Source organism: Haliotis rubra, unplaced genomic scaffold (genome assembly GCF_003918875.1).
Source record: "Haliotis rubra isolate DU_JTF1 unplaced genomic scaffold, ASM391887v1 Scf669, whole genome shotgun sequence".
Lineage (NCBI taxonomy): Eukaryota > Metazoa > Mollusca > Gastropoda > Lepetellida > Haliotidae > Haliotis > Haliotis rubra.
The window spans coordinates 224094-250319 of record NW_025767378.1 but is presented as its reverse complement, the minus strand read 5'-3'; the positions used below and the strand labels follow the sequence as shown (position 1 = coordinate 250319).

Below are 26226 nucleotides of genomic sequence, written 5' to 3'. Positions count from 1 at the left end.
TGAAATTAAGATTACGAATCCTCATAATTTTACCCTGCCAATTGAACATTCAAATCTCAAAATTTGTATTCAACTTAGGATAAAAGTTGTTTAACAAATGATCATAGTTTCAAATCGCTATTATTGGTTTGTATTACAAGGGGGTAAGCGCAGTAGATGGAACACCGAGAACTAGTAGTGTTGGTTTAAGCTAACGCTCATTACGTACGGCACATTCTTTGTTTCACTGTTCCATCTACTGCTCTTACCCCCTTGTAATACAAACCAATAATAGCGATTTGAATCTATGATCGTTTGTTAAACAACTTTTATCCTAAGTTAAATAAAATTCTGAGATTTAAATGTTCATTTGGCAAGGTAAAATTATGAGGATTCGCAATCTTCATTTCACTTGATTTAATTTACTTTTTTGTTTAAAGTGAAATTCATCGGTACGTTTTCTCTGCATACTATAAACTGTTCTGTACTATATAAATGTTGTCCTGGTCCGACATCCCAACGAAACATCACTCATCAATAGGGGTGTGACATTATGTACAACTCACAAAGCTCAACTCGGTCCAGTTCTCTATGTATCTATCATGGTAGCTGATGTTGTTGCTGTCAGCTACAGTATGTTTGGGTCAAAATGATACCGATGAATCACAATCTAACTCCAAATCGGTTCGTGATCAAACATTCATTTCAACGCAAAATGTAATGAAACATCAGACCAACTCTAGAAAAAAGTTTCATAACGTTTGTCTCCGAAATGAGAGTTACTTAACAAACTATCATCATTTTGTTTTGATTTTCTGAGTGAAGTTTTACGAGGGTAAAGTAACAGTAGTACTGTTGCAGGAACAGCCCCCAGGGCGGGAAGGACATGCAGCTCAGGATGTCAACATTTAGGGGTTGTATCAAACTATTCCAGACCGGAATCTATCAGTTTCTTGATCATCTTGAGTTAGATTGTGATTCATCTGTATCGTTTTGATCCAAACGGGCTATAGTTTGTGTTGAACATGGTGATTGCTTAATTATACAATTCATGGTGTGTAACAATCGAGTTTGCACCAGAGCACCAGAGCACCAGAGCTGTCAGGCATGTCTGTCTCCATGCAGTTTCAGATGCTGCCGAGTATAATAAAGGTACTTAAATGTGTCCTTAAAACTTTCACTAGAGCTGGTCCACCTTGTATGCCTAATTTTATGTTACTTGAAATATACACATTTCCCCATGGGAGTGGAAGATTCATACTCAAAACAATAACAAGGACAATGACCTCTCACCTAAGGCTTCCATTGGATTCGGCAGGACAGTCTAACATTGGCTTCTTGCTCAACTGACTTGTGAATAAATAGTCAAAGGCACCATAAAAGTTTGTAAGGCTGCAGTCATGGACGCTGCCATTGAGGAAGGGGGCTCGCAGATCAATGAGGAGAAGAACACTGGCGTACAGTCGTACAAACGTCTCTTCATCCACACATCGTAGCAGCACAATGATGATAGACAGCATTTCATCACAGCAGGCCATGGGGCCATTCTTGTTCAGATCGGACAGCAGGGTACCAAGTGATCGAAACACTTTCGTCAAACGACGCAGTTTCTCTAGCATCGTCTTCGCCCTGAATGATGACTTAAGGAGTTGCTTGACAGGAGAAAACATTTCCTCCAAAAGAGTCTGAGGGTCTTCAAGTTCTTCCTCTTCTTCAGCAACATCTTCCTCTTCAGCATCTGCCTCACTGTCGGCGAGGTCATCGCTGTCAGTGGCAGACGACCTCTGCGGGGATACATGACCATCAGGAGCAGGACCACAGTTGTTTTCATCGAACAGATTGGGGATGCTCCCAGAGAGCTGGTGACACTCTCGGTCTGCGATCCGGTACAGTTCCTCCAGCGTACACTTCTTTATTTCAATACTCACACAGGACTTGGACAAACTCCTCCGAGAAAGTATTTCAAACTCTTCACTGCTCTCACTCCCTGATGTCAGGCTTCGGCCACGTCTGTACACAGCTGCTTCTGCACCGGATTTCAGTCCACTGAGGATGACGTTCAGGACGTTGTCGTCGAGAAGTAATTCTTGGAGGGAGAGACGAGTTATGCCTCTATATAAGGAGATACACTTAGGAGCGAAGGTCAACTCATACAAATTACACAGGTGAGGCAGCAGCTCCGTGTATAGAACATTTTCATATGACACCCACACCTTATTCTTGGGGCTCCCAGCACATTCTGGGATGCTGTTTATCAGTAAACAACACATTGTTTCCATCTGTGAACGGATATCATCCTTGATTCTCTCGAGAGATTTCTTCAGAGCATCCACAGCCATTGGTAGAATTTCATCAACTAAGTCGGGAGAATACAGCGTTGATTTGGCATGTCCTTGTCGTCTCCGCTGAGATGAGCCACCGGTTGCTTCTACAAATCTCACATCAATATCACTAATGGAAGCTTTTTTAAAGTTTACAAACTGCCACAATCCTTCAATATTATCAGAGGAAGCACCAAACATCTTTGTTTCATCAATAGCACTTGTAATTTTATCCATGATGATCTTAACAGCTTGATGATGTCTGCGGAAAGCATGTGACTTCTCATTTTCTAAGAGTGAGTAGACTTTTTCCTCCAGCGTCTTCCATTCTTCAGGCTTGTCTTTCAGACCAATGATGTCTAGAGAGAACTCACTACCATCGGTGAGGTGGACTGGGCTTAATTGATCACTTGAGGCATTAAGCTCAGATAAAGCTGATAATATCGCCTCTCGCACTGAGGATATTTTCACCTTTACAAGACAAACCCTTTGTAAATCTTCCTTCTGAAGTCTGAGTCTGCCATTTACCTCCAAGTAGATATCATGGAACACATTTTCTTTCACTTTGATCTTTTTCAATTTTTTCTTTTTCAGGACTGGTGGACGGAACAATACATTTCTCAAAGTTTCTTTTGCAGTCTGTAATGTAACAATTTGTTCATGAACACCATCTCGCTTCCTTCTGAGGTCCTCAAGTTTAAGCTTGGCTCCAGCTGATACCTGACAGTCTCGGTATCTGTTAACCTGAAGCTGCGTGCCCTCGAAATCTGAATTCAGTCTCATGATATCTCTCTCCAGATGACTGTGAAGAAGAGACAAAAAATCCTTCTTACAAGACCTTGCATAAAGTTCACTTTCAAAATTTTCATTTTTCAGAATTCGTGTCCGCTGTTTCAGTAAGGTTTGTTCTGTTATATCAACTGATTTGGATTTCTTTAAAATCTCTGCTTCAACCATTTCAGATTTACTCTCCACCTGCATCAAAACATCCTGTAACATGTCTCGGTCATCCATAGTAAATCTGATAGCTGGGAAAATGTAACAATGAAGAAGGCGTGTCACTTCAGTTAGGAGTATTCCCATGTTATTTTTCGGTCTCTGTACTGAGCCATGCAGTCATTTGCCTTGTCTGCTAGCTCATCAACGGTTGGATCAAAATCATAAACATCAATGTCACCATGCAACATCTCAGCTCCAACAGGAACAAAACGCTTCTCTGATTCGATTTCATCATCGATAGTTTTCACTGCCGTTTGTTCTTTCCTGAGCCAGTGAACCTGGCGTTCATCACAGTCGATATACACAGAATCGAGGAGTAATGTCTTATACCACAGAGCAGACTCGATGTGGAAGTTCACGCTGGTACCTGACGTACATGGACTGTCATCAACCATGGGACGATATCCATCCTGTAAACAGATATTCCCGACCACAACAACGTTCCCGCCTAGTTTTAGTTTGACCTGCATGTCAGATTGTGGATCTTTCCCAGAATATATTATTCACTGCGTCTTTTAAAACCATTTCAGTGACAAGAAGCAGATCCCGTTGCTTACGTCATCGTCGCTTTCCTAAACCCAAACAAACCTCGACCAGGAAGTGACAATTCCAACGACCTTGACCTATCCAACACTCCCACGTATATCATAGCAAAACTAGTGCTTGCTGCATTGTGAAATATAATATGCACAAAATAGTGAAGTCTGACATCGATACGTGTTACAGTTTGACGATGCCACACTTTGTAACTGAATAGAAAATATATCAACTGTTCCTGACAATATCTTTGCTTTAAGTGACAATTTCACGCATGCGCAGTTCACTTGCGGAAAAGGAAACCGCATGTATTGTTGACTTTTCAGCACAAAGAAATATTTGGTTTCAGTTGCAAGCAAGAAGATATCCATCCGAAGTTGTCTTTATTTCCTTTATGATGTGAAGTGAATGTAACATATTCTTGAGATACGTCAAATGGAGTAATCACCACATTTGCGGAAGTGCATATACCGACTGTCGGTTGAAAACTTGTCGACCGGGTCTAGTATTCTTCCAAGCAGGAATGGCTGAGGCGAGTCAGTCGGATGATGACTTGAGCATTCCCAGGGCTGCTCTGAACAAAATGATCAAGGAACTTGTGCCAAATGTTCGTGTCGCCAATGAAGCAAGAGAACTGATTCTCAGTTGCTGCACGGAGTTCATACACCTCGTGTCGTCAGAGGCGAACGAAATCTGCACTAAACAACAGAAGAAAACAATCTCACCTGAGCATGTATTGAATGGTATGGCGAAATACACTGTCCGGGCCTTTAATGAATGTTTGCATTTCATGCCTCACACGATAGAAAGTATGTTTAAAATAGGGTGGAAATCCTCCAAATAATTAAAATGATGAGTTCTTTTCCATATGTGGCATTAAATCGATATTATATATCAAAACAATGCATAAACAGAAAATTTGACATAAACATAAATATGTCTTGTTTGTCAATTAAGACATCAACAGATTAATCAGTAGACTTGTAAACAGACACAAAGTAGTTTGCATGTACTTTGGTAGTTGAAAATTACATTTATACATGCATTTACTTATTTCACCAAACTTCCTGTTGATTAAGCTACTCTGCAACTGTACCAGAGTCTGTATCGAAATATCACACTCACGAAATAAAAGAAGTTATCCAAAAAGTTTGTCAATACATAATGGAACCAGAAATCAGTCCATAAAAGAACTAGATGTGAAACCAACAAACAACAGTGAAATATGATGTACATTATAGACAAACTTTATGGATAACATCCTCTTCATTTCGTGACTATGACATTCCAATACAGATGCTTATAGATAAGGACAAACATTATAGATTAACAACATAATTATTCAGGTGATGAGACGTTTCAATACATATTCGTGTATCATTGTCAAGCAGGTATTAAACAGGTACTGAGGTAGAAAACAGGGTTATGTAGTATAAAATTAACACAAACAGCACAAACATAATTGAGAAAAACAGTGATGTGATGACAAGCGATTTCATGTAGAAGCCAGTGGGATGTACAGAACAGGAGAAGTAGAACATGTTTACACAAGCAGTTAGGGTTGGTTGATGAGTTCATCATATGCAGAGGGGATGAAATATCCTCGATCCCTATTGATCTGGGGTCAGTGTCGTTTGATGTGGATGGCTTTAGTTAGTTTTCATTTGGTAAAGTCAGGTTGGATGGAATGAAATATACTTGACCTATACTTGGGCTTTTGGCATTTGATGTCAATGGCTTCGATGAGTTTTCATTTGGTGTAGCCCGTTTGGTTGTTGGCAAGAATGGTGATGTCCATACAGTAGTGGTAATCCGATTAATTGAAATAATCGAAGATTGGTCTCAGTGACTAAACGACCAAGCAATCGATCATGTTTTCTAATAATCAAACACAAACAATTCTGGAACACTTGTTTTCATCAACAATATTTTTCACAAGGTTGGTTTTGTCTGTTACATTTCATAAGCACTACAAGCTCGTTCCAAGTCATGATTAAATTTATCTTAAAGACACCAAGAAATTTATGTTCCTAACATACTAGTCATCCTTTAAAGATGTGAAATTTTGCCCAAACCCCCAAGATAACTACATGTTTTTTTCCTTATTTTTTTGTGCATTAACAAATTTCATAAATGACACTAACCAATTATTTTCGATGATTGATCGGTGGTAATGAACCAATCATCAATTATGAGATTTTAAACAATTCCCAACACTACCGTACAGTATATATGGCGATTTGGGTTAGATTGGATGTGATCGGAGATGGATGATTTGCCGTCAGAACTAGTAACGGAAGACTGATGTTCTTTCACTTGAGTGTTGATGGGGCTGGATGTTTTGCCTATGTAGCTCTGTGCACAATCATAGTTGATTTTGTAAGTGACACATTTCGGGATGTTGTTGATGGTAGACCATGTGGTTTTCTTCTGTTAGCATCGAGAAGGTTGTTGAGGCTGGAGGACGCGAGAAGGTGGTATCTATGCCTGCTTGTTGTTTAAGGATTCTGCTGATTTGATGTGATGGTTTAACAACGTAGGGAATGGATTTTTTAATGGGGGCTGAATCTGGTTTGGGTCTATTGGGGAGGTGACAGGGTTGCAGCAAAGGTTCCGTTGACTATTTGGGCTGGATAGTTGTTTATCATGTTTAATTCTACAAAGTCAATATCAATTCCCATTTTGGAAAATGTTGATTTCGTAAACACTGAGTTTGTATAAGAGTTTCATAGTAATATCGATTTCCTTTTACAGTTTTAAGTAGATGTATGATATTAAATGGCATAAAAGGACATTCAAGATTTGTATTAAAATTTGGAAAACCCATGCCACAGCAATCAGGCCTACCATACAAACGGTGAACAAATCATCAAAACTGAACTCATATACACCTAAACAGAACAAAAATCACCAAAACTGCAACCATATTCTCTAAAACCGAAACAATACATCTGTAATGGAAGACTAATCGTTTGAAATGGAAACAAAACTTGCGTATCAGCTACAAGAGCGAGCGAGAACGGTTGCCGAGCGTACAAAACGGCATTCATGGCATCCTAACACGGCAGTCATAGCATCCCGAAACGGCATACAAAACGTCAAAGATGGCAGTGAGGGGAGACGAGTAGGCTTTGGTACATAATGTTTTTCGTCACTATGAGTCTAATCTTGAAAATTTGATATCGGGATGTAGTGCATAAACCCCCCTATTGTAGTTAGCTTCAAACCTATGTCCATACTTCTTAGTGCAAGGATTGCAATTCTACACAATGTGGTCCCTCGTTCGACCGAATAGGATTTCTTGTCAACATGCCGTGGTCCTGTTTCTCTTCAGTTTTGTAAATAAAGTGTTCATGGCGTCACATTCAACATTACTATATTTTAGTGATTTAAAAAGTTTACAAAAATTTTGTTCATTGTCCGTGAATTGCATTTATAAGTGATCATTTTTAAAGTGTACGATCCACTGATTAGGGCAGGGATTTCTGTTTCAAGTCCACAGGAGGCGACTTCTTGAGACTTAAAATAACAAAGACGGAAGCATGTTTGTACCTCAAGTTAAGCTTTATTTTTTGTTAAATGATGTAAAATGTTTGGGATTGCATGGAATACTTTGAAGTACATGGAAAAGATAAAATTGCAGAATGATAAAATCTTCCTGACACACAATTCACAGTTGAAATTATAAGCAAGTTCATGTTTCCTTCTCTGATGAGAACGCAATGTTACCCGATTTTTGAACTTCTCTTTATATGGCATACACTCAAACGTTGGAATTTTCGGAAGGTTCGGTATCACAGAGATATCTGAAAGAAATATATTCACTGAATGACTTCATAAAAGTAAGATAAAACTAGAAGATCTTCGTCTGAGAACATGACCATATGTGCAGTGTGAAGCGGTAGCATCCAAACATACAAACTAAGAAGAATATGTCATGACAAGAGGACTTGCACGTCTCTCTCAGGAATCTGTGAATACAAGTTTGAGAAATTTTAAAAAAGGCAGTTTGGGAAGTCAAAGTAGAAATGATCACTTATATATGCAATTCACGGAGAATGAACGAAGTTTTTGTAAACTTTTTAAATCACTAAAATATAGTAATGTTGAATGTGATGCTATGAATATGAATACGAAACTGAAGAGAAACTGTAGCACGGCATGTTGACAAGAAATCCTATTCGGTCGAACGAGGGACCACATTGTGCAGAATTGCAAGCCTGACACTGAGAAGTATGGACATAGGTTTGAAGCTTACTACAATAGGGGGTTTATGCACTACATCCCGATATCAAATTTTCAAGATTAGACTCATAGTGACGAAAAACAATTATGTACCAAAGCCTATTCGTCTCCCCTCGCCGCCATCTTTGACGATTTGTATGCCGTTTCGGGATGCTATGACTGCCGTGTTGGGATGCTATGAATGCCGTTTTGTACGCTCGGCAACCGTTCTTGTGTGCTCTTGTAGCTGATACGCAAGTTTTGTTTCCATTTCGAACGATTAGTCTTCCATTACAGATGTATTGTTTCGGTTTTAGAGGATATTGTTGCAGTTTTGGTGGTTTTTGTTCTGTTTTGGTGTATATGAGTTCAGTTTTGATGATTTGTTCACCGTTTGTATGGTAGGCCTGGCAATATGCTTTGACAGATGCTAACACGCTGTTGAACTCTAGAAAATTAACATTAATGTCAAAACATTGTTTGAACTCTTCAAGGGTATGAAAATAACCGTTTTCATTAATCAGATCACTCATAAAATTTATTCCTTTACTCTGCCATAGCTTTAATGAGACTGGACTTTTACCAATTGTAATGTCGTCGTTCAACCACATGCTTTTGGATAATATATTAATTTCAGAGTTATCTACTTGGCTAGCGTTGTTTACAAATTGGAACCAAGCAAAAAGCAAATAGGAATAGTAAGAACTAGAAACATTGTTTTTTATCCATGTTTTAGGGTCGTTAGTTTTCGTCGTCCAGATACTTTGGCAGATTTAATTCAAACAACTGTTTGTAAGTAATGTCTCCGTAACATGGAAATCTTTTGAGCCTTATTTTTCGGGCAATTTATACCACCACCTTCTGTGTTGCAAATAATTTGTGTTCTCTTGATTTTGTCAGGTTTGTTGCCCCAAAAGTTGAACAAAAGTGGCCCTTGTTAATGTTAAGAATCTGATCAGCAATTCCTCATAATGATTATGATTCATCATACCAAATGATAGTCATGTACCTAGATTCTAGCAAATGCCTTTGGACGCAGGTGAGCTTGCAGTCTTGGCTGACATTTCCTTAGAACTTTGTTCGAACATGATTTTCCTTTCTTTTCGTTTTTTTTTAAAGAAAAAAGGTATCCAGGTATCTCATGGTGGTCACTGTCCACTTGACATAATTATGTTTTGCCAATGTACCAGATATGCTTCTTGGAAGATTGGCTTCTACTGATTGTATGTCAGCAAGCCTGTCTCATTGTTGCTTTAAGAGTGTGCAGAGTACAAGACACATGCTCTAAAATGTGTTACACAAATCAGTAATTGTGACATGTAAATATTTCTTAGAAGTTGGTAAAAATACATGCAACAATATGGTTCTTGGTTAATGTGGCAGATTCCCTTTTCAACTTACTTATATGTCGAGGACAGTTAAATATTGGTGTAGACTTTTAACTCTTCCAAGTTGTAGATTACCTCATCAGTTTTATTTAATGCTAAAGTCTTTGGATGAATCTGGACGGACGACATGGGCATCTCATATCAAGAATATATTATTTAGATTTGGGTTTGGCTTTGTTTGGATTTCACAGGATATTGGAGAGATTGATGGTTCCATTTCTGTTTTTAAGCAAAGATAGTCTGATAATCTTTCACAAGATTGGTACTCATCCCTACATAATATAACCAAGTGTTCTAATTATATACTTTTCAAGTCCCTCCTGAATGTTGAAACTTATCTCAGTTTAGGTATTGCACCATATTTAAGAAATTGTTTAACAAAATTTAGATGCGGTAAATTTAAACTTAGTTCTGAGACCGATAAATATAACAATGTCCCTTATGATTCAAGATTCTGTCCTTTTTGCTACAAAATTAATGTTTATTTAATTGAAGATGAAATACATGTTTTACTTTATTGTAAAGCCTACCTAGATATAAGGAATAAGCTTCTGGGTAAATATTTGAAACATCCTATTTCACAACACAGTTTTATAAACATAATGACTTCAACAAACATAAATGTTATAAATAATTTATGCCTATTTTTATATAATGTTGGGAAAATAAGAGATTCTAATTGTTTTTATGTAAAACGCATGTAACTTCTTATCATATTTATGAATGTGTTTTGGGCCAGTGGTCTATTACTGAATAAAATGTCTGTCTGTCTGTCTGTCTGTAATTGTGACTGCATGATTTGGAGTCTTAACAAGGTGAAACTCAAACAGTCAAAGTCACAGTGTTTTGGTATCGGGTAGTTTTTATTTGTTTTAATGGATTGGAAATGGAAATATTTCAAATGTCTTTCGCTATCATGGCCCCTATGTAATATCTGTGTGCAACATTTGAAAATTGATTGTGTGGAATCCTGGAATTTAACAGGAATTTCAGTTATTGGCTAACAGTATGTTTTTATTAATGAATTCATCAGAGTGGTTATGTGTTGTCCTGACCTTGACATTGGTTCTGTCCTCAGCGCTGGACAGTCTCGGGTTCGGAGCCTACAAGGAGGATGCACAAGCCGTACTGCAGGAGGCCAAGGCCGTGGCGGCCAAGAAAAGGAGAGGCAGCTCCCGCCTCGAAAACCTTGGTATTCCAGAGGAGGAGTTGCTACGGCAACAACAGGAGTTGTTTGCAAAGGTTGTACACTCTTAGAAATTTTGAATCTTTTTTTTTTCTCCTTTGTTTCTTGAAACAAAATGAATGATTTTAGAAATATTTGAATGCTTACTAGGTTAGTTCAATATGTACAGACTGTAGTGCCCCATCCTGTAGTATCCCTCCATCACGTTTCAAGGAGGGTCTAAAACTGATTGCAACATCTACATATCATTTCCTCGACAGTAAGCAGGCATTTTCTCCAAAATCATCGGCAATCATACTCACTTGTTGGCCATAGATAACCTTGACATTCAAGTGACATCTAGCCCTACATAGGTGCTGTCAACGTGGCTGCAATTAATAAACAAATTTAAAAGGTGAGTTTTCGCTGTCTTGGCTGATCCATGATTGTGGCTTGGAATTGTGGAGGTAGCTGTTTTCTGTGAGTTGTGGCGTATAACTGTTGAAATAATGATCCGATTGTGACCATTTATAGCTCATTTTGTAGGGAAATCATCTACCTTTCGATCCGTAGACTTCGGCAGGGCCTTAACAATATTGAAATCTAACTTTGATTGAGGAGAGGGTGGTTTTGTTGTTACATCCCTTTCCTTATATAGTAATAGGGTAGGGTCTATACACCTATATGTCTTTCTAATGCTCTTTCTAAGCGAGACACGCCCCTATGGTAGTATCCCTCCATCATGTTACAAGTAGGCTGTAGTATCCTTCCATCATGTTTCAAGTAGGCTGTAGTATCCCTACATCATGTTACAAGTAGGCTGTAGTATCCCTCCATCATGTTACAAGTAGGCTGTAGTATCCCTCCATGTTTCAAGTAGGCTGCAGTATCCCTACATCATGTTACAAGTAGGCTGCAGTATCCCTACATCATGTTACAAGTAGGCTGTAGTATCCCTCCATCATGTTTCAACTACATCACGATATTAGCTGGCTGCTGTTCTAAGCCAAGGATTATGTTTGTATCAAATCTTAACATTGGGGGTACAGACCCTGCCTGTGTTGTTACAGGTACAAGTAGGACTTACTTGTGACGTGTGTGGCATGTGACTGTGACAAACTATGAGACCCCATCATGTCTGTCAGCTCCGACAATCGTGGAGGACCAGGAAACAGCACATTATTATACCCCCGCTACGAAGTAACGGGGTATATAGCGTTCATTCTGTCTGTCCGTCCGTCCCGAAACTTTGTCCGGAGCATATCACTTAAAGTTTACATGCTAGGTTCACCAAACTTCACACACATGTTAATCATTACCCATTGATGTGCCTTTTGCTATTTTAATTTTTCAGAATTTTGTTTTATTGCTGTTTCCATGGAAACACGACTTAGTGCCAAATGTGTTTGGTGGTTTTGTCCGGAGCATATCTCTTAAAGTTTACATGCTAGGTTCACCAAACTTCACACACATGTTAATCATTACCCATTGATGTGCCTTTTGCTATTTTAAAGTTTTTTCAGAATTTGTTTTGTTGTTGTTTCCATGGAAACATGACTTGGTGCAAAATGTGTTAGATGGTTACCTGGCCACAGCATCTCATCGAAACTATACATACTAGGTTCACCAAACTTAATACACAAGTTAATCATGACCCACAGATATGCCATGTGCTAAAAAATAACAATCTGCATCTACGTCCACTTCATTGTGTGCAACAAGTTCAATTGTATGTTAGGTTTCCACGGAAAACACCAAAAACTAATGTTTCCATAAATTATTACTGTAATCAGTACATGGCAAAACTATTATCTAACATGTATATAAAGTTTAGTAGAGTCAAGGAGAAAGTCTTGTGAGCTGCTGATCCTTGTCACATTATATATATCAATATCAGTCATTTCCATGTCCCAAAGTGGGAAACGGGGGTATGTGAGCTGTGCTCACGTCTACACTTGTTTCGTTTGTGAGACACATGAGTAAAGTCATCATTTGTCTTTGTAGGCTCGCCAGGAACAGGCGCAGAGGGACCAACAGCAGTGGTTTCAGATGCAGCAGGCTCTTCAACAGCAACAGCTCTTACAGCTACAACAGCAACAACAGCAACCTATAGACAGTCAAGAGGACTATTCCTAGGACAGTTTCCTTGTCTCCCCTGAGTTAAGATGGCAGAGACTGTCAAGGAGACGTGGCAGTCATGTGATAATTCAATATTCCATTTGGTATCTCCTACCAGATGCAAGGTTTCCACTCCAGGTCACCATGGATGCAGGGTTTCAGCAGCCTGTAACCATGGATACAGGGTTTCAACTCTGTTGTCATTACGGTGGATTGCTATTCCCAAAGACTGCGTACAACACAATAGATCTTTAGGACTGACTTATCTGAAGACCTTCAGTCAAGTTTCTTGTAAGCCTTCTTGTATCTCTCTGGGATGCAAACATTTTTGTGTGTATGACAAATTGTGGGTTACATTGATGCATGTATTTGTTTGCTTTTCTAAAAAATCTTGAAGACTAGTAATCTGTGTAATAATCTCGGCCATAATGTACATGCTATGTAGCAGCTTCAGCTTTAAGCAGGAAGCAATACCCTTGTTTTCATCATCATTCAAATGCTCATCATATTTGAAGTATTATCGTTTTCAACATAACCACCACACCTGGCCATCTTCCACAGTGTTGCACCTGTCTGGTCTTGTCAGAGTCATGCATCTCTACTGTAATACTAACACCAAAAGAAGGAAGGAACTGGAAAGTTGAGTTACCATGGTAACTACAGTTGGTGAAGTTGAGCCTGTACATTCCTCTGGATGTAAACTGCTTGACAGCAACACCACATGCTGGGAAATAGTGTTTGTGTATATATATGACCTTGACATCTCCATTGTTTTTGTGGCTGTGTATTCAGGAGTGACTGTGGACATAAAATATCATATTACTGATCAGCAATGTGATCTAGCCCTCCTACAACAGTGTTCCTATCATATTACTGATCAGCAATGTGCCTGTCCCTCCTACAACAGTGTTCCTATCATATTACTGATCAGCAATGTGCCTCCTACTGTTCCTATACAACAGTGTGTGCCCCTCCTATCATCATATTACTGATCAGCAATGTGCCTCCCTGCTACAACAGTGTTCCTATCATATTACTGATCAGCAATGTGCCTCCCTCCTACAACAGTGTTCCTATCATATTACTGATCAGCAATGTGCCCCTCCCTCCTACAACAACAGTGTTCCTATCATATTACTGATCAGCAATGTGCCTCCCTCCTACAACAGTGTTCCTATCATATTACTGATCAGCAATGTGCCTCCTCCTACTACAACAGTGTTCCTATCATATTACTGATCAGCAATGTGCCTCCCTCCTACAACAGTGTTCCTATCATATTACTGATCAGCAATGTGCCCCTCCCTACACAACAGATCAGCAATGTGCCTCCTCTGCTACAACAGTGTTCCTATCATATTACTGATCAGCAATGTGCCTCCCTCCTACAACAGTGTTCCTATCATATTACTGATCAGCAATGTGCCCCCTCCTACAACAGTGTTCCTATCATATTACTGATCAGCAATGTGCCTCCTCCTACAACAGTGTTCCTATCATATTACTGATCAGCAATGTGCCTCCCTACTCCTACAACAGTGTTCCTATCATATTACTGATCAGCAATGTGCCTCCCTCCTACAACAGTGTATCCTATCATATTACTGATCAGCAATGTGCCTCCCTGCTACAACAGTGTTCTATCATATTACTGATCAGCAATGTGCCTCCCTCCTACAACAGTGTTCCTATCATATTACTGATCAGCAATGTGCCTCCTCCTACAACAGTGTTCCTATCATATTACTGATCAGCAATGTGCCTCCCTCCTACAACAGTGTTCCTATCATATATTACTGATCAGCAATGTGCCTCCCTGCTACAACAGTGTCCCTATCATATTACTGATCAGCAATGTGCCTCCTCCTACAACAACAGTGTCCCTATCATATTACTGATCAGCAATGTGCCTCCCTCCTACAACAGTGTTCCTATCATATTACTGATCAGCAATGTGCCTCCCTCCTACAACAGTGTCCCTATCATATTACTGATCAGCAATGTGCCTCCTCCTACAACAGTGTTCCTATCATATTACTGATCAGCAATGTGCCTCCCTCCTACAACAGTGTTCCTATCATATTACTGATCAGCAATGTGCCTCCCTGCTACAACAGTGTTCCTATCATATTACTGATCAGCAATGTGCCTCCCTCCTACAACAGTGTTCCTATCATATTACTGATCAGCAATGTGCCTCCTGCTGCAACAACAGTGTTCCTATCATATTACTGATCAGCAATGTGCCTCCCTCCTACAACAGTGTTCCTATCATATTACTGATCAGCAATGTGCCTCCCTGCTACAACAGTGTTCCTATCATATTACTGATCAGCAATGTGCCTCCCTGCTACAACAGTGTTCCTATCATATTACTGATCAGCAATGTGCCTCCCTCCTACAACAGTGTTCCTATCATATTACTGATCAGCAATGTGCCTCCCTCCTACAACAGTGTCCCTATCATATTACTGATCAGCAATGTGCCCCCTCCTACAACAGTGTTCCTATCATATTACTGATCAGCAATGTGCCTCCCTCCTACAACAGTGTTCCTATCATATTACTGATCAGCAATGTGCCTCCCTGCTACAACAGTGTTCCTATCATATTACTGATCAGCAATGTGCCTCCCTCCTACAACAGTGTTCCTATCATATTACTGATCAGCAATGTGCCTCCCTCCTACAACAGTGTTCCTATCATATTACTGATCAGCAATGTGCCTCCCTCCTACAACAGTGTTCCTATCATATTACTGATCAGCAATGTGCCTCCCTGCTACAACAGTGTTCCTATCATATTACTGATCAGCAATGTGCCCCTCCTACAACAGTGTTCCTATCATATTACTGATCAGCAATGTGCCCCCTCCTACAACAGTGTTCCTATCATATTACTGATCAGCAATGTGCCTCCCTGCTACAACAGTGTTCCTATCATATTACTGATCAGCAATGTGCCTCCCTCCTACAACAGTGTTCCCTATCATATTACTGATCAGCAATGTGCCCCCTACAACTACAACAGTGTCCCTATCATATCATACTGATCAGCAATGTGCCTCCCTGCTACAACAGTGTACCTATCATATTACTGATCAGCAATGTGCCCCCTCCTACAACAGTGTTCCTATCATATTACTGATCAGCAATGTGCCTCCCTGCTACAACAGTGTTCCTATCATATTACTGATCAGCAATGTGCCCCTCCTACAACAGTGTTCCTATCATATTACTGATCAGCAATGTGCCTCCCTCCTACAACAGTGTTCCTATCATATTACTGATCAGCAATGTGCCTCCCTCCTACAACAGTGTTCCTATCATATTACTGATCAGCAATGTGCCTCCCTGCTACAACAGTGTTCCTATCATATTACTGATCAGCAATGTGCCTGTGCCTCCCTGCTACAACAGTGTCCCTATCATATTACTGATCAGCAATGTGCCCCCTGCTACAACAGTGTTCCTATCATATTACTGATCAGCAATGTGCCTCCCTGCTACAACAGTGTCACTATCATATTACTGATCAGCAATGTGCCTCCCTCCTACAACAGTGTCCCTATCATATTACTGATCAGCAATGTGCCTCCCTGCTACAACAGTGTTCCTATCATATTACTGATCAGCAATGTGCCCCCTCCTACAACAGTGTTCCTATCATATTACTGATCAGCAATGTGCCTCCCTGCTACAACAGTGTTCCTATCATATTACTGATCAGCAATGTGCCTCCCTGCTACAACAGTGTTCCTATCATATTACTGATCAGCAATGTGCCTCCCTGCTACAACAGTGTCCCTATCATATTACTGATCAGCAATGTGCCCCCCTACAACAGTGTTCCTATCATATTACTGATCAGCAATGTCCCCCTCCTACAACAGTGTCACTATCATATTACTGATCAGCAATGTGCCTCCCTGCTACAACAGTGTTCCTATCATATTACTGATCAGCAATGTGCCTCCCTGCTGCTACAACAGTGTTCCTATCATATTACTGATCAGCAATGTGCCCCCTCCTACAACAGTGTACCTATCATATTACTGATCAGCAATGTGCCCCCTCCTACAACAGTGTTCCTATCATATTACTGATCAGCAATGTGCCTCCCTGCTACAACAGTGTTCCTATCATATTACTGATCAGCAATGTGCCTCCCTGCTACAACAGTGTTCCTATCATATTACTGATCAGCAATGTGCCTCCCTCCTACAACAGTGTTCCTATCATATTATCAGCAATGTGATCAGCAATGTGCCTCCCTGCTACAACAGTGTTCCTATCATGATCAGCAATGTGCTGATCAGCAATGTGCTGATCAGCAATGTGCCTCCCTGCTACAACAGTGTCCCTATCATATTACTGATCAGCAATGTGCCTCCTGCTACAACAGTGTTGTCCTATCATATTACTGATCAGCAATGTGCCCCCTCCTACAACAGTGTCCCTATCATATTACTGATCAGCAATGTGCCTCCCTGCTACAACAGTGTTCCTATCATATTACTGATCAGCAATGTGCCTCCCTCCTACAACAGTGTGTCCTATCATATTACTGATCAGCAATGTGCCCCTCCTACAACAGTGTTCCTATCATATTACTGATCAGCAATGTCCCTCTACAACAATGTGTGTCCCTATCATATTACTGATCAGCAATGTGCCTCCCTGCTACAACAGTGTTCCTATCATATTACTGATCAGCAATGTGCCCTCCTGCTACAACAGTGTTCCTATCATATTACTGATCAGCAATGTGCCTCCTCCTCCTACAACAGTGTCAACAGTGTCATCATTACTGATCAGCAATGTGCCCCTCCTACAACAGTGTTCCTATCATATTACTATGATCAGCAATGTGCCTCCCTCCTACAACAGTGTTCCTATCATATTACTGATCAGCAATGTGCCCTCCTGCTACAACAGTGTTCCTATCATATCATATTACTGATCAGCAATGTGCCTCCCTCCTACAACAGTGTTCCTATCATATTACTGATCAGCAATGTGCCTCCCTCCTACAACAGTGTCCCTCCATATTACTGATCAGCAATGTGCCTCCCTGCTACAACAGTGTTCCTATCATATTACTGATCAGCAATGTGCCTCCTGCTACAACAGTGTTCCTATCATATTACTGATCAGCAATGTGCCCCCCTACAACAGTGTTCCTATCATATTACTGATCAGCAATGTGCCTCCCTCCTACAACAGTCCCTCCTACAACATCAGCAATGTTCCTATCATACAGTACTGATCAGCAATGTGCCTCCCTGCTACAACAACAGTGTCCTATCATATTACTGATCAGCAATGTGCCTCCCTGCTACAACAGTGTTCCTATCATATTACTGATCAGCAATGTGCCCCCTCCTACAACAGTGTTCCTATCATATTACTGATCAGCAATGTGCCCCCTGCTACAACAGTGTTCCTATCATATTACTGATCAGCAATGTGCCTCCCTGCTACAACAGTGTCCCTATCATATTACTGATCAGCAATGTGCCTCCCTCCTACAACAGTGTTCCCTATCATATTACTGATCAGCAATGTGCCTCCCTGCTACAACAGTGTTCCTATCATATTACTGATCAGCAATGTGCCTCCCTGCTACAACAGTGTTCCTATCATATTACATCAGCAATGTGCCTCCTCTGCTACTGATCAGCAATGTGCCCCCTCCTACAACAGTGTTCCTATCATATTACTGATCAGCAATGTGCCTCCCTCCTACAACAGTGTTCCTATCATATTACTGATCAGCAATGTGCCCCCTGCTACTACAACAGTGTCCCTATCATATTACTGATCAGCAATGTGCCCCCCTGCTACAACAGTGTCCCTATCATATTACTGATCAGCAATGTGCCTCCCTCCTACAACAGTGTTCCTATCATATTACTGATCAGCAATGTGCCTCCCTGCTACAACAGTGTCCAATGTATCATATTACTGATCAGCAATGTGCCCCCCTGCTACAACAGTGTTCCTATCATATTACTGATCAGCAATGTGCCTCCTCCTACAACAGTGTTCCTATCATATTACTGATCAGCAATGTGCCTCCTCTACTACAACAGTGTTCCTATCATATTACTGATCAGCAATGTGCCTCCCTGCTACAACAGTGTTCCTATCATATTACTGATCAGCAATGTGCCTCCCTGCTACAACAGTGTTCCTATCATATTACTGATCAGCAATGTGCCTCCCTGCTACAACAGTGTTCCTATCATATTACTGATCAGCAATGTGCCTCCCTGCTACAACAGTGTTCCTATCATATTACTGATCAGCAATGTGCCTCCCTCCTACAACAGTGTTCCTATCATATTACTGATCAGCAATGTGCCTCCCTGCTACAACAGTGTTCCTATCATATTACTGATCAGCAATGTGCCTCCCTGCTACAACAGTGTCCCTATCATATTACTGATCAGCAATGTGCCTCCCTGCTACAACAGTGTCACTATCATATTACTGATCAGCAATGTGCCCCCCTCCTACAACAGTGTTCCTATCATATTACTGATCAGCAATGTGCCTCCCTCCTACAACAGTGTTCCTATCATATTACTGATCAGCAATGTGCCTCCCTGCTACAACAGTGTTCCTATCATATTATCAGCAATACTGATCAGCAATGTGCCTCCCTCCTACAACAGTGTTCCTATCATATTACTGATCAGCAATGTGCCTCCCTCCTACAACAGTGTTCCTATCATATTACTGATCAGCAATGTGCCTCCCTCCTACAACAGTGTTCCTATCATATTACTGATCAGCAATGTGCCCCCTGCTACAACAGTGTTCCTATCATATTACTGATCAGCAATGTGCCCCTCCTACAACAGTGTTCAACAGTGTTCCTATCATATTACTGATCAGCAATGTGCCTCCCTCCTACAACAGTGTTCCTATCATATTACTGATCAGCAATGTGCCTCCCTGCTACAACAGTGTTCCTATCATATTACTGATCAGCAATGTGCCTCCCTCCTACAACAGTGTTCCTATCTATCATATTACTGATCAGCAATGTGCCTCCCTGCTACAACAGTGTTCCTATCATATTACTGATCAGCAATGTGCCTCCCTCCTACAACAGTGTCCCTATCATATTACTGATCAGCAATGTGCCTCCCTGCTACAACAGTGTCCCTATCATATTACTGATCAGCAATGTGCCTCCCTGCTACAACAGTGTCCCTATCATATTACTGATCAGCAATGTGCCCCTGCTCCCTGCTACAACAGTGTCCCTATCATATTACTGATCAGCAATGTGCCCTGATCAGCAATGTGCCTCCTACAACAGTGTGTCCTATCATATTACTGATCAGCAATGTGCCCCCTCCTACAACAGTGTTCCTATCATATTACTGATCAGCAATGTGCCTCCCTGCTACAACAGTGTTCCTATCATATTACTGATCAGCAATGTGCCCCTGCTACAACAGTGTCCCTATCATATTACTGATCAGCAATGTGCCTCCCTGCTACAACAGTGTTCATATTACTATCATATTACTGATCAGCAATGTGCCTCCCCTCCTACAACAGTGTTCCTATCATATTACTGATCAGCAATGTGCCTCCCTCCTACAACAGTGTTCCTATCATATTACTGATCAGCAATGTGCCTCCCTGCCTACAACAGTGTTCCTATCATATTACTGATCAGCAATGTGCCTCCCAGTCTGCTACAACAGTGTTCCTATCATATCATGTGATCAGCAATGTGCCTCCCTCCTACAACAGTGTCCTATCATATTACTGATCAGCAATGTGCCTCCCAACAGTGCTACAACATCAGTGTGCCCTATCATCATTACTGATCAGTGTACAATGTGCAGCAATGTGCCCCTCCTACAACAGTGTCCCTATCATATTACTGATCAGCAATGTGCCTGCCCTGCTACAACAGTGTTACTATCATATTACTGATCAGCAATGTGCCTCCCTGCTACAACAGTGTCCTATCATATTACTGATCAGCAATGTGCCTCCCTCCTACAACAGTGTGCCTCCTATCATATTACTGATCAGCAATGTGCCTCCCTGCTACAACAGTGTCCCTATCATATTACTGATCAGCAATGTGCCCCCTCCTACAACAGTGTCCCCTATCATATTACTGATCAGCAATGTGCCTCCCTCCTACAACAGTGTTCTACAACAGATGTGCCCCTCCTACAACAGTGTATCATCATATTACTGATCAGCAATGTGCCTCCCTGCTACAACAGTGTCCCTATCATATTACTGATCAGCAATGTGTCTCCCTGCTACAACAGTGTCCCTATCATATTACTGATCAGCAATGTGCCCCCTGCTACAACAGTGTTCCTATCATATTACTGATCAGTGCCTGTGCCCCTGCTACAACAGTGTCCCCATCATATCACTGATCAGCAATGTGCCAAGCTGCTACAGTTAAAGTGATGTGCTGCACTCTCTACAGCAGTGAAGCATTAAAGTACCAGTACCAGACTCTCCTGTGGTAAAGTAGTATTATGTATACAATAAATGGATAGGGTGTAACAAATAAGTGAAACAAACTTACAATTGTTGGCATTTATTGTTTACATTGTTTGACATGATTATACAGTTAAACCAGAAATTATTAAGAATTTAAGATTGTAATTTTTTTATTTTTTCACTCATTACTCACATATTAAATGTGAATATTAGCAGAACATAACTCGGATTCAAAGACAGGTGAACAGTTAGTATTTTGTCAAGTCACCATGGGCAGCAGTGCAGGCTTCAATGCGGCAGGGCATACTACTGAGCAAAGAAGTTAGAAAGTCATGGTCCATGCTGTCCCAATATCGGACCACCTCTTCTTTCATTTCAGCAATATTTGTCAGATTTTTCTTATTGACACTTTCCTTCATAAGTCCCAAACATTTTCTATTGGATTTAGGTCAGGGCTATAGCTTGGCCAATCTAATAATGTCATATTTTGGGTCCAAAACCAGGCCTGTGAATGCTTTGAACGATGTTTTGGGTCGTTGTCCTGCTGGTAAATCCAAAAATTTCCATAGAACACGAGCGCAGATGGAAGTAAATGTCCCTCGAGAATATCTGTGTACCGCTCACTGTTCATATTACCTTCAAATACACAGAGGGGCGTTGCCCCTAACACAGATATGCCACCCCACACGTTAAATTTCGGACTGTACTTTGAAGCTGATACAAAGGTTTTCAGTTTGTTTGGTCCAGAATTTCAGTGTAGTAGGAAACAGCCACACAGAACTTTCATCTGAGAAAATCACATTGTCCCAGTTAAAATTTCTATGCTGTAAGCACCAGTTCAACCTTCGCTCCTTTTGTTCAGGTTTCATGATCGGTGATGGAATTCCTCGACTTTCCTGCCAACCTATTGCATGCAGCTCAGTTCTTATTGTCTCCTTACAGACAGCAACAGTTCCTCTATCATATCCAGCCTTAAGTTTTCTAAACTCCTTAGTTTGTTTTTAGAAACAAGAATACCAAGACGCCTCCTGTCATCGACAGTCAATTTTCTGGGCCTACCTGCGCCTCCCTGGTGCTCAGTGCCATATCCATTTGCAATATTTTTCAAAACACGATAAACAGTAGACAAAGGGATGCCTGCTCTACCTGAAATCACTTTAGCTGATCTGATGTCCTTGTTATAATACTCTAAAATCAACTTCCTCTTCTCTAAATCATCCATACTGAGGATCACTGAAAATGTCGTCTGCTAGCAAGTAAACAAAGGGGGATAACTCTTCACAAACTAATGAAAAAGGATTAACGGAGTTGTCTCTCTTGAATGAAACCAAGCACTTGATAGCTGGTCATGGTTGTTTATACTAGAAATCAAATTAAACATATTCCCAAAATTCTAAATAATTTCTGGTCATACTGTATATATATTTACACTGTACATGCTTTTCAACAAAATCACAAAGACAAGATTACTGGAATCGCTTTCTGCAGTCAGTTGATCATGAAGATGTTGACTGGGCACTCACTGTTGCCAGAGCAGTCATAGCTACCCGGACACTCACTGTTGCCAGAGCAGTTGTAGTTGCCTGGGCACTCACTGTTGCCAGAGCAGTCGTAGTTGCCCGGACACTTACTGTTGCCTGAGCAGTTGTAGTTGCCCGGACACTCACTGTTGCCAGAGCAGTTGTAGTTGCCCAGACACTTATAGTTGCCCAGACTCTCACTGTTGCCAGAACAGTTGTAGTTGCCTTAGCACTCACTGTTGCCAGAGCAGTTGTAGTTGCCCTGGCACTCGCTGTTGCCTGGGTGATTGCGACTGCCAGACATTGAGGATGATGAAGGAACCCTCCCACTTAACAGGAAGGTGTGGGGAGACAGCTTGTCACATCTGAGTCATAGTTCACATGAATAAGTGTTACTAAATCAAGCTTGGGTTTTATGCAGTGATGAATTTAGCAAAGTGGAATACCTAACAGTGGAAAATGTTATCATGGTGTTTCTTTTAAATCAATGTACGTTTGGATGACTGATGACTTGCCCACGGGGAATTCCCATGCTGACTGTAAGAGGCAACTGGTAGATGGGCCGGGCATGTGTTGTTATATAGACAGGACATTGCTGGATGGGGCATTAACACAAAAATGACATGCTCTTTGGAGAAACTGATAACTGGCCGGTGACTACATCACAGGATCGCTGCCTCTTTCATACTTATCCCTTATCTTTGACTAAACCATATGATCACCGCGTCTTACAGACTCATTTCTGATCTATGACTAAACCACACGATTACCGCCGCATCTTAGTGACTCATTTCTGATCTTAAACAACATGATCACTGTCTCTTGCAGACTTGTCTCTAATCATTGCTGAATGTAGATGTACACTTTTAAATTCTCGTACATGATACTTCAATCATGTTTTCACTGATATGCTGTACTTGTCAAGATCTGCCTGGCTTACATCAGCAGGGGCTTGGCTCATTGGATCCTTGCCATCATGTGACTTGGGGAAGGCGATGACGTCTCTGATGCTGTTCGTACCACAGATGATTGCCAACAGTCTGTCCAGACCTGCCAACCAACAAAAGTGGAGTCTGGTGTCAAGTCATTCATTCACAACTGGACAGTGTCACTTGACATAGCCAGAGACTTACAAGAGAGCTAGTTACAGCTAGACGGTGTAACTAATTAGAGCAGCTGAACAGTGTCACCAGTTTGTAACTGAATGACAACAGAAAGTGTCACAAGACAAAAAGCTGGAAAGCCTGAATCCAGCAGGTGCTCCAACTGACCAGCATGTAACCATGACAACCTGTGTCTTACCTAGTGCAATGCCTCCATGAGGGGGACAGCCAGAGTCCAGTGCATCCAGCAGGTGCTCCAACTGACCAGCATCCTCCTACAACACAGCAACAGCTACAACATTATCTGCATCATCAATTTTCAAATTACAGCATCAATGCTCTGTCCTATAAACAATTCAGGCAATCTGTAAAGTAGCCCATACTGTTAAACCACTAATGATGTTCGTCGTCCACCATCATACAAATGATGAACTTGTCAATACAGGTACATTCTCCACCGCTTCAACACAACTTATTGTTTGTCTCCACCCCTCCAAATCAATTATATTGCAACGTACATTATGCCTTCAGTACTTTCGTGTCAGATGGGTTCTCATGTATACTTTGTTAAGATATTCATCTCTGTCATGAAAACCCTACGGAGAGCTGGAGCAAAAGGTCATGCTGATTCATAAAGCTATGTTGTCAGGAGCTATGCTGCACAATGAAAGATTTGCAATTGGCCAGTCTGATTTTAATGTTTATGAAAAAGTGATTTGTTTACAGACGAGGGGCAACCATCCGGAGAGAAGCCACACAAGGGCCAAGTAGACTGAGCTATTGTTTGCAAACAGTGGATCCAAGCAGTCAACATGGTGGCCCCTTAACACAGGGCTGACTGCATTCCAAATATATTGCCTGACTGTCAGCATACTGTTGGCAATCCCTACATTGCTGAAGCTTGGCAATCCTTACATTGTTGTAGCTTGGCAATCCCTACATTGTTGTAGCTTGGCAATCCCTACATTGTTGTAGCTTGGCAATCCCTTTATTGTTGTAGCTTGGCAATCCCTACATTGTTGTAGCTTGGCAATCCCTACATTGTTGTAGCTTGGCAATCCCTACATTGCTGAAGCTTGGCAATCCTTAAATTGTTGTAGCTTGGCAATCCCTACATTGTTGTAGCTTGGCAATCCCTACATTGCTGAAGCTTGGCAATCCTTACATTGTTGTAGCTTGGCAATCCCTACATTGTTGTAGCTTGGCAATCCCTACATTGTTGTAACTTGGCAATCCCTACATTGCTGAAGCTTGGCAATCCCTACATTGTTGTAGCTTGGCAATCCCTACATTGCTGAAGCTTGGCAATCCCTACATTGCTGAAGCTTGGTAATCCCTACATTGCTGAAGCTTGGCAATCCCTACATTGTTGTAGCTTGGTAATCCCTACATTGTTGTAGCTTAGCAATCCCTACATTGTTGTAGCCTGGCAATCCCTACATTGTTGTAGCTTGGCAATCCCTACATTGTTGTAGCTTGGCAATCCCTACATTGTTGTAGCTCTTACTGGATCACAATATGATCTGTGTGACGGAGTGTAACCAATGGGAGGACACACCTAATAAACCTCCAGTGACGTCACTCTATTGTCTCGCCAGGTTCTCCTTTTACCAAGTAAACCTCTACTGGCAGTTTCGTGGACATTCTCCAAGAAATCCAGGGGATTTTCTACAGAACTGCCTGGGTCCCAGGGATTTTCTGAGGAATTGCCCTGGGATTTTCTGAGGAGAGCCCTTGACTTTGAATTATTTTACTTGAACACATTTTGAATACGATCGTAAAATATCACATCATTGAAAACTTCCAATATATTGTGCCGAAGCCTGGTTTCAAACTTGCAACCCTTCGCTTCCTAGTTTGGCGATTATATCCACTAGGCTACGAAGGATTGCTGTGAAGAATGTGATTGTTTGTAGTATGAACCATGTGTTCCTCACAAGATAGGTAGTGCATGCAGCGCACATGCAGGACAGGGGTAGAGCATGTGCATCGAGTGTGCATGGCTGCCAGTCGCATCCCAGTTGATTTCAACAGTAAATACCAAATATTAACATCATGTCTAAAGTATATCTTTGGTTGGTTCATAAGTTGGATCAAAACGCCCTCCTCAGTTTTGTTTGAAAAAGTAAGCCCTTGGCCTGAGGAAATTGGGTTGGACCTATCGACCCTCCCAAATGTTTCAAACAAAACCTCGGAGTCAGTTTTGATCCTTCGCATCAGAGTGTGGGCTGTTTTACAGTCTGGGGAGTTTACCTGTAAAATGTTTTCCAGGACATATCTCTGCATCCTGGAGTTGTGAATTCGGATGGAGCCACCTCCAATCTCAGCACCATTCAGAACCAGATCATAATGTTGACTCCGCACCTGTTGACACACA

At 41.1% G+C, this 26226-nt stretch overlaps 3 protein-coding genes across 3 annotated transcripts in view; 1 reads left to right on the top strand and 2 right to left on the bottom strand.

Annotated features, from left to right (window-relative positions):
* Positions 1-762: 762 nt before the first annotated feature.
* LOC124257603 lies at positions 763-3924 on the bottom strand. The gene is given in 2 exon segments (XM_046691705.1): positions 763-3376; positions 3379-3924. Coding segments are annotated over 2 exon segments (2499 nt in total). The 5' UTR covers positions 3770-3924; the 3' UTR covers positions 763-1268.
* Positions 3925-4111: 187 nt separating this feature from the next.
* On the top strand, positions 4112-13111 carry LOC124257605 (protein Dr1-like). The gene is made up of 3 exons (XM_046691706.1): positions 4112-4579; positions 10527-10690; positions 12618-13111. The coding sequence occupies exons 1-3, from the start codon at positions 4360-4362 to the stop codon at positions 12747-12749; spliced, it is 516 nt and encodes a 171-aa protein (XP_046547662.1). The 5' UTR covers positions 4112-4359; the 3' UTR covers positions 12750-13111.
* Positions 13112-22941: 9830 nt separating this feature from the next.
* The window catches only part of LOC124257617 (aspartate--tRNA ligase, mitochondrial-like), a 39545-nt gene continuing 36260 nt past the window's right edge, over positions 22942-26226 (bottom strand). Inside the window, exons 16-18 of the mRNA XM_046691718.1 lie at positions 26103-26213; positions 24049-24124; positions 22942-23796 (exon numbers count right to left, since the gene is read on the bottom strand). Of these exons, the coding sequence (XP_046547674.1) occupies positions 23639-23796; positions 24049-24124; positions 26103-26213 (345 nt within the window). The 3' untranslated portion in view covers positions 22942-23638. The remainder of the gene's footprint in view (positions 23797-24048; positions 24125-26102; positions 26214-26226) is intronic.

Coding starts and splice junctions, on each gene's coding strand:
- LOC124257605 (XM_046691706.1), top strand. CDS start 4,360: ATGGCTGAGGCGAGTCAGTCGGATGATGACTTGAGCATTCCCAGGGCT. Junction 4,580..10,526: donor ACCTGAGCATGTATTGAATG/GTATGGCGAAAT, acceptor TTCTGTCCTCAG/CGCTGGACAGTCTCGGGTTC. Junction 10,691..12,617: donor AACAGGAGTTGTTTGCAAAG/GTTGTACACTCT, acceptor TTGTCTTTGTAG/GCTCGCCAGGAACAGGCGCA.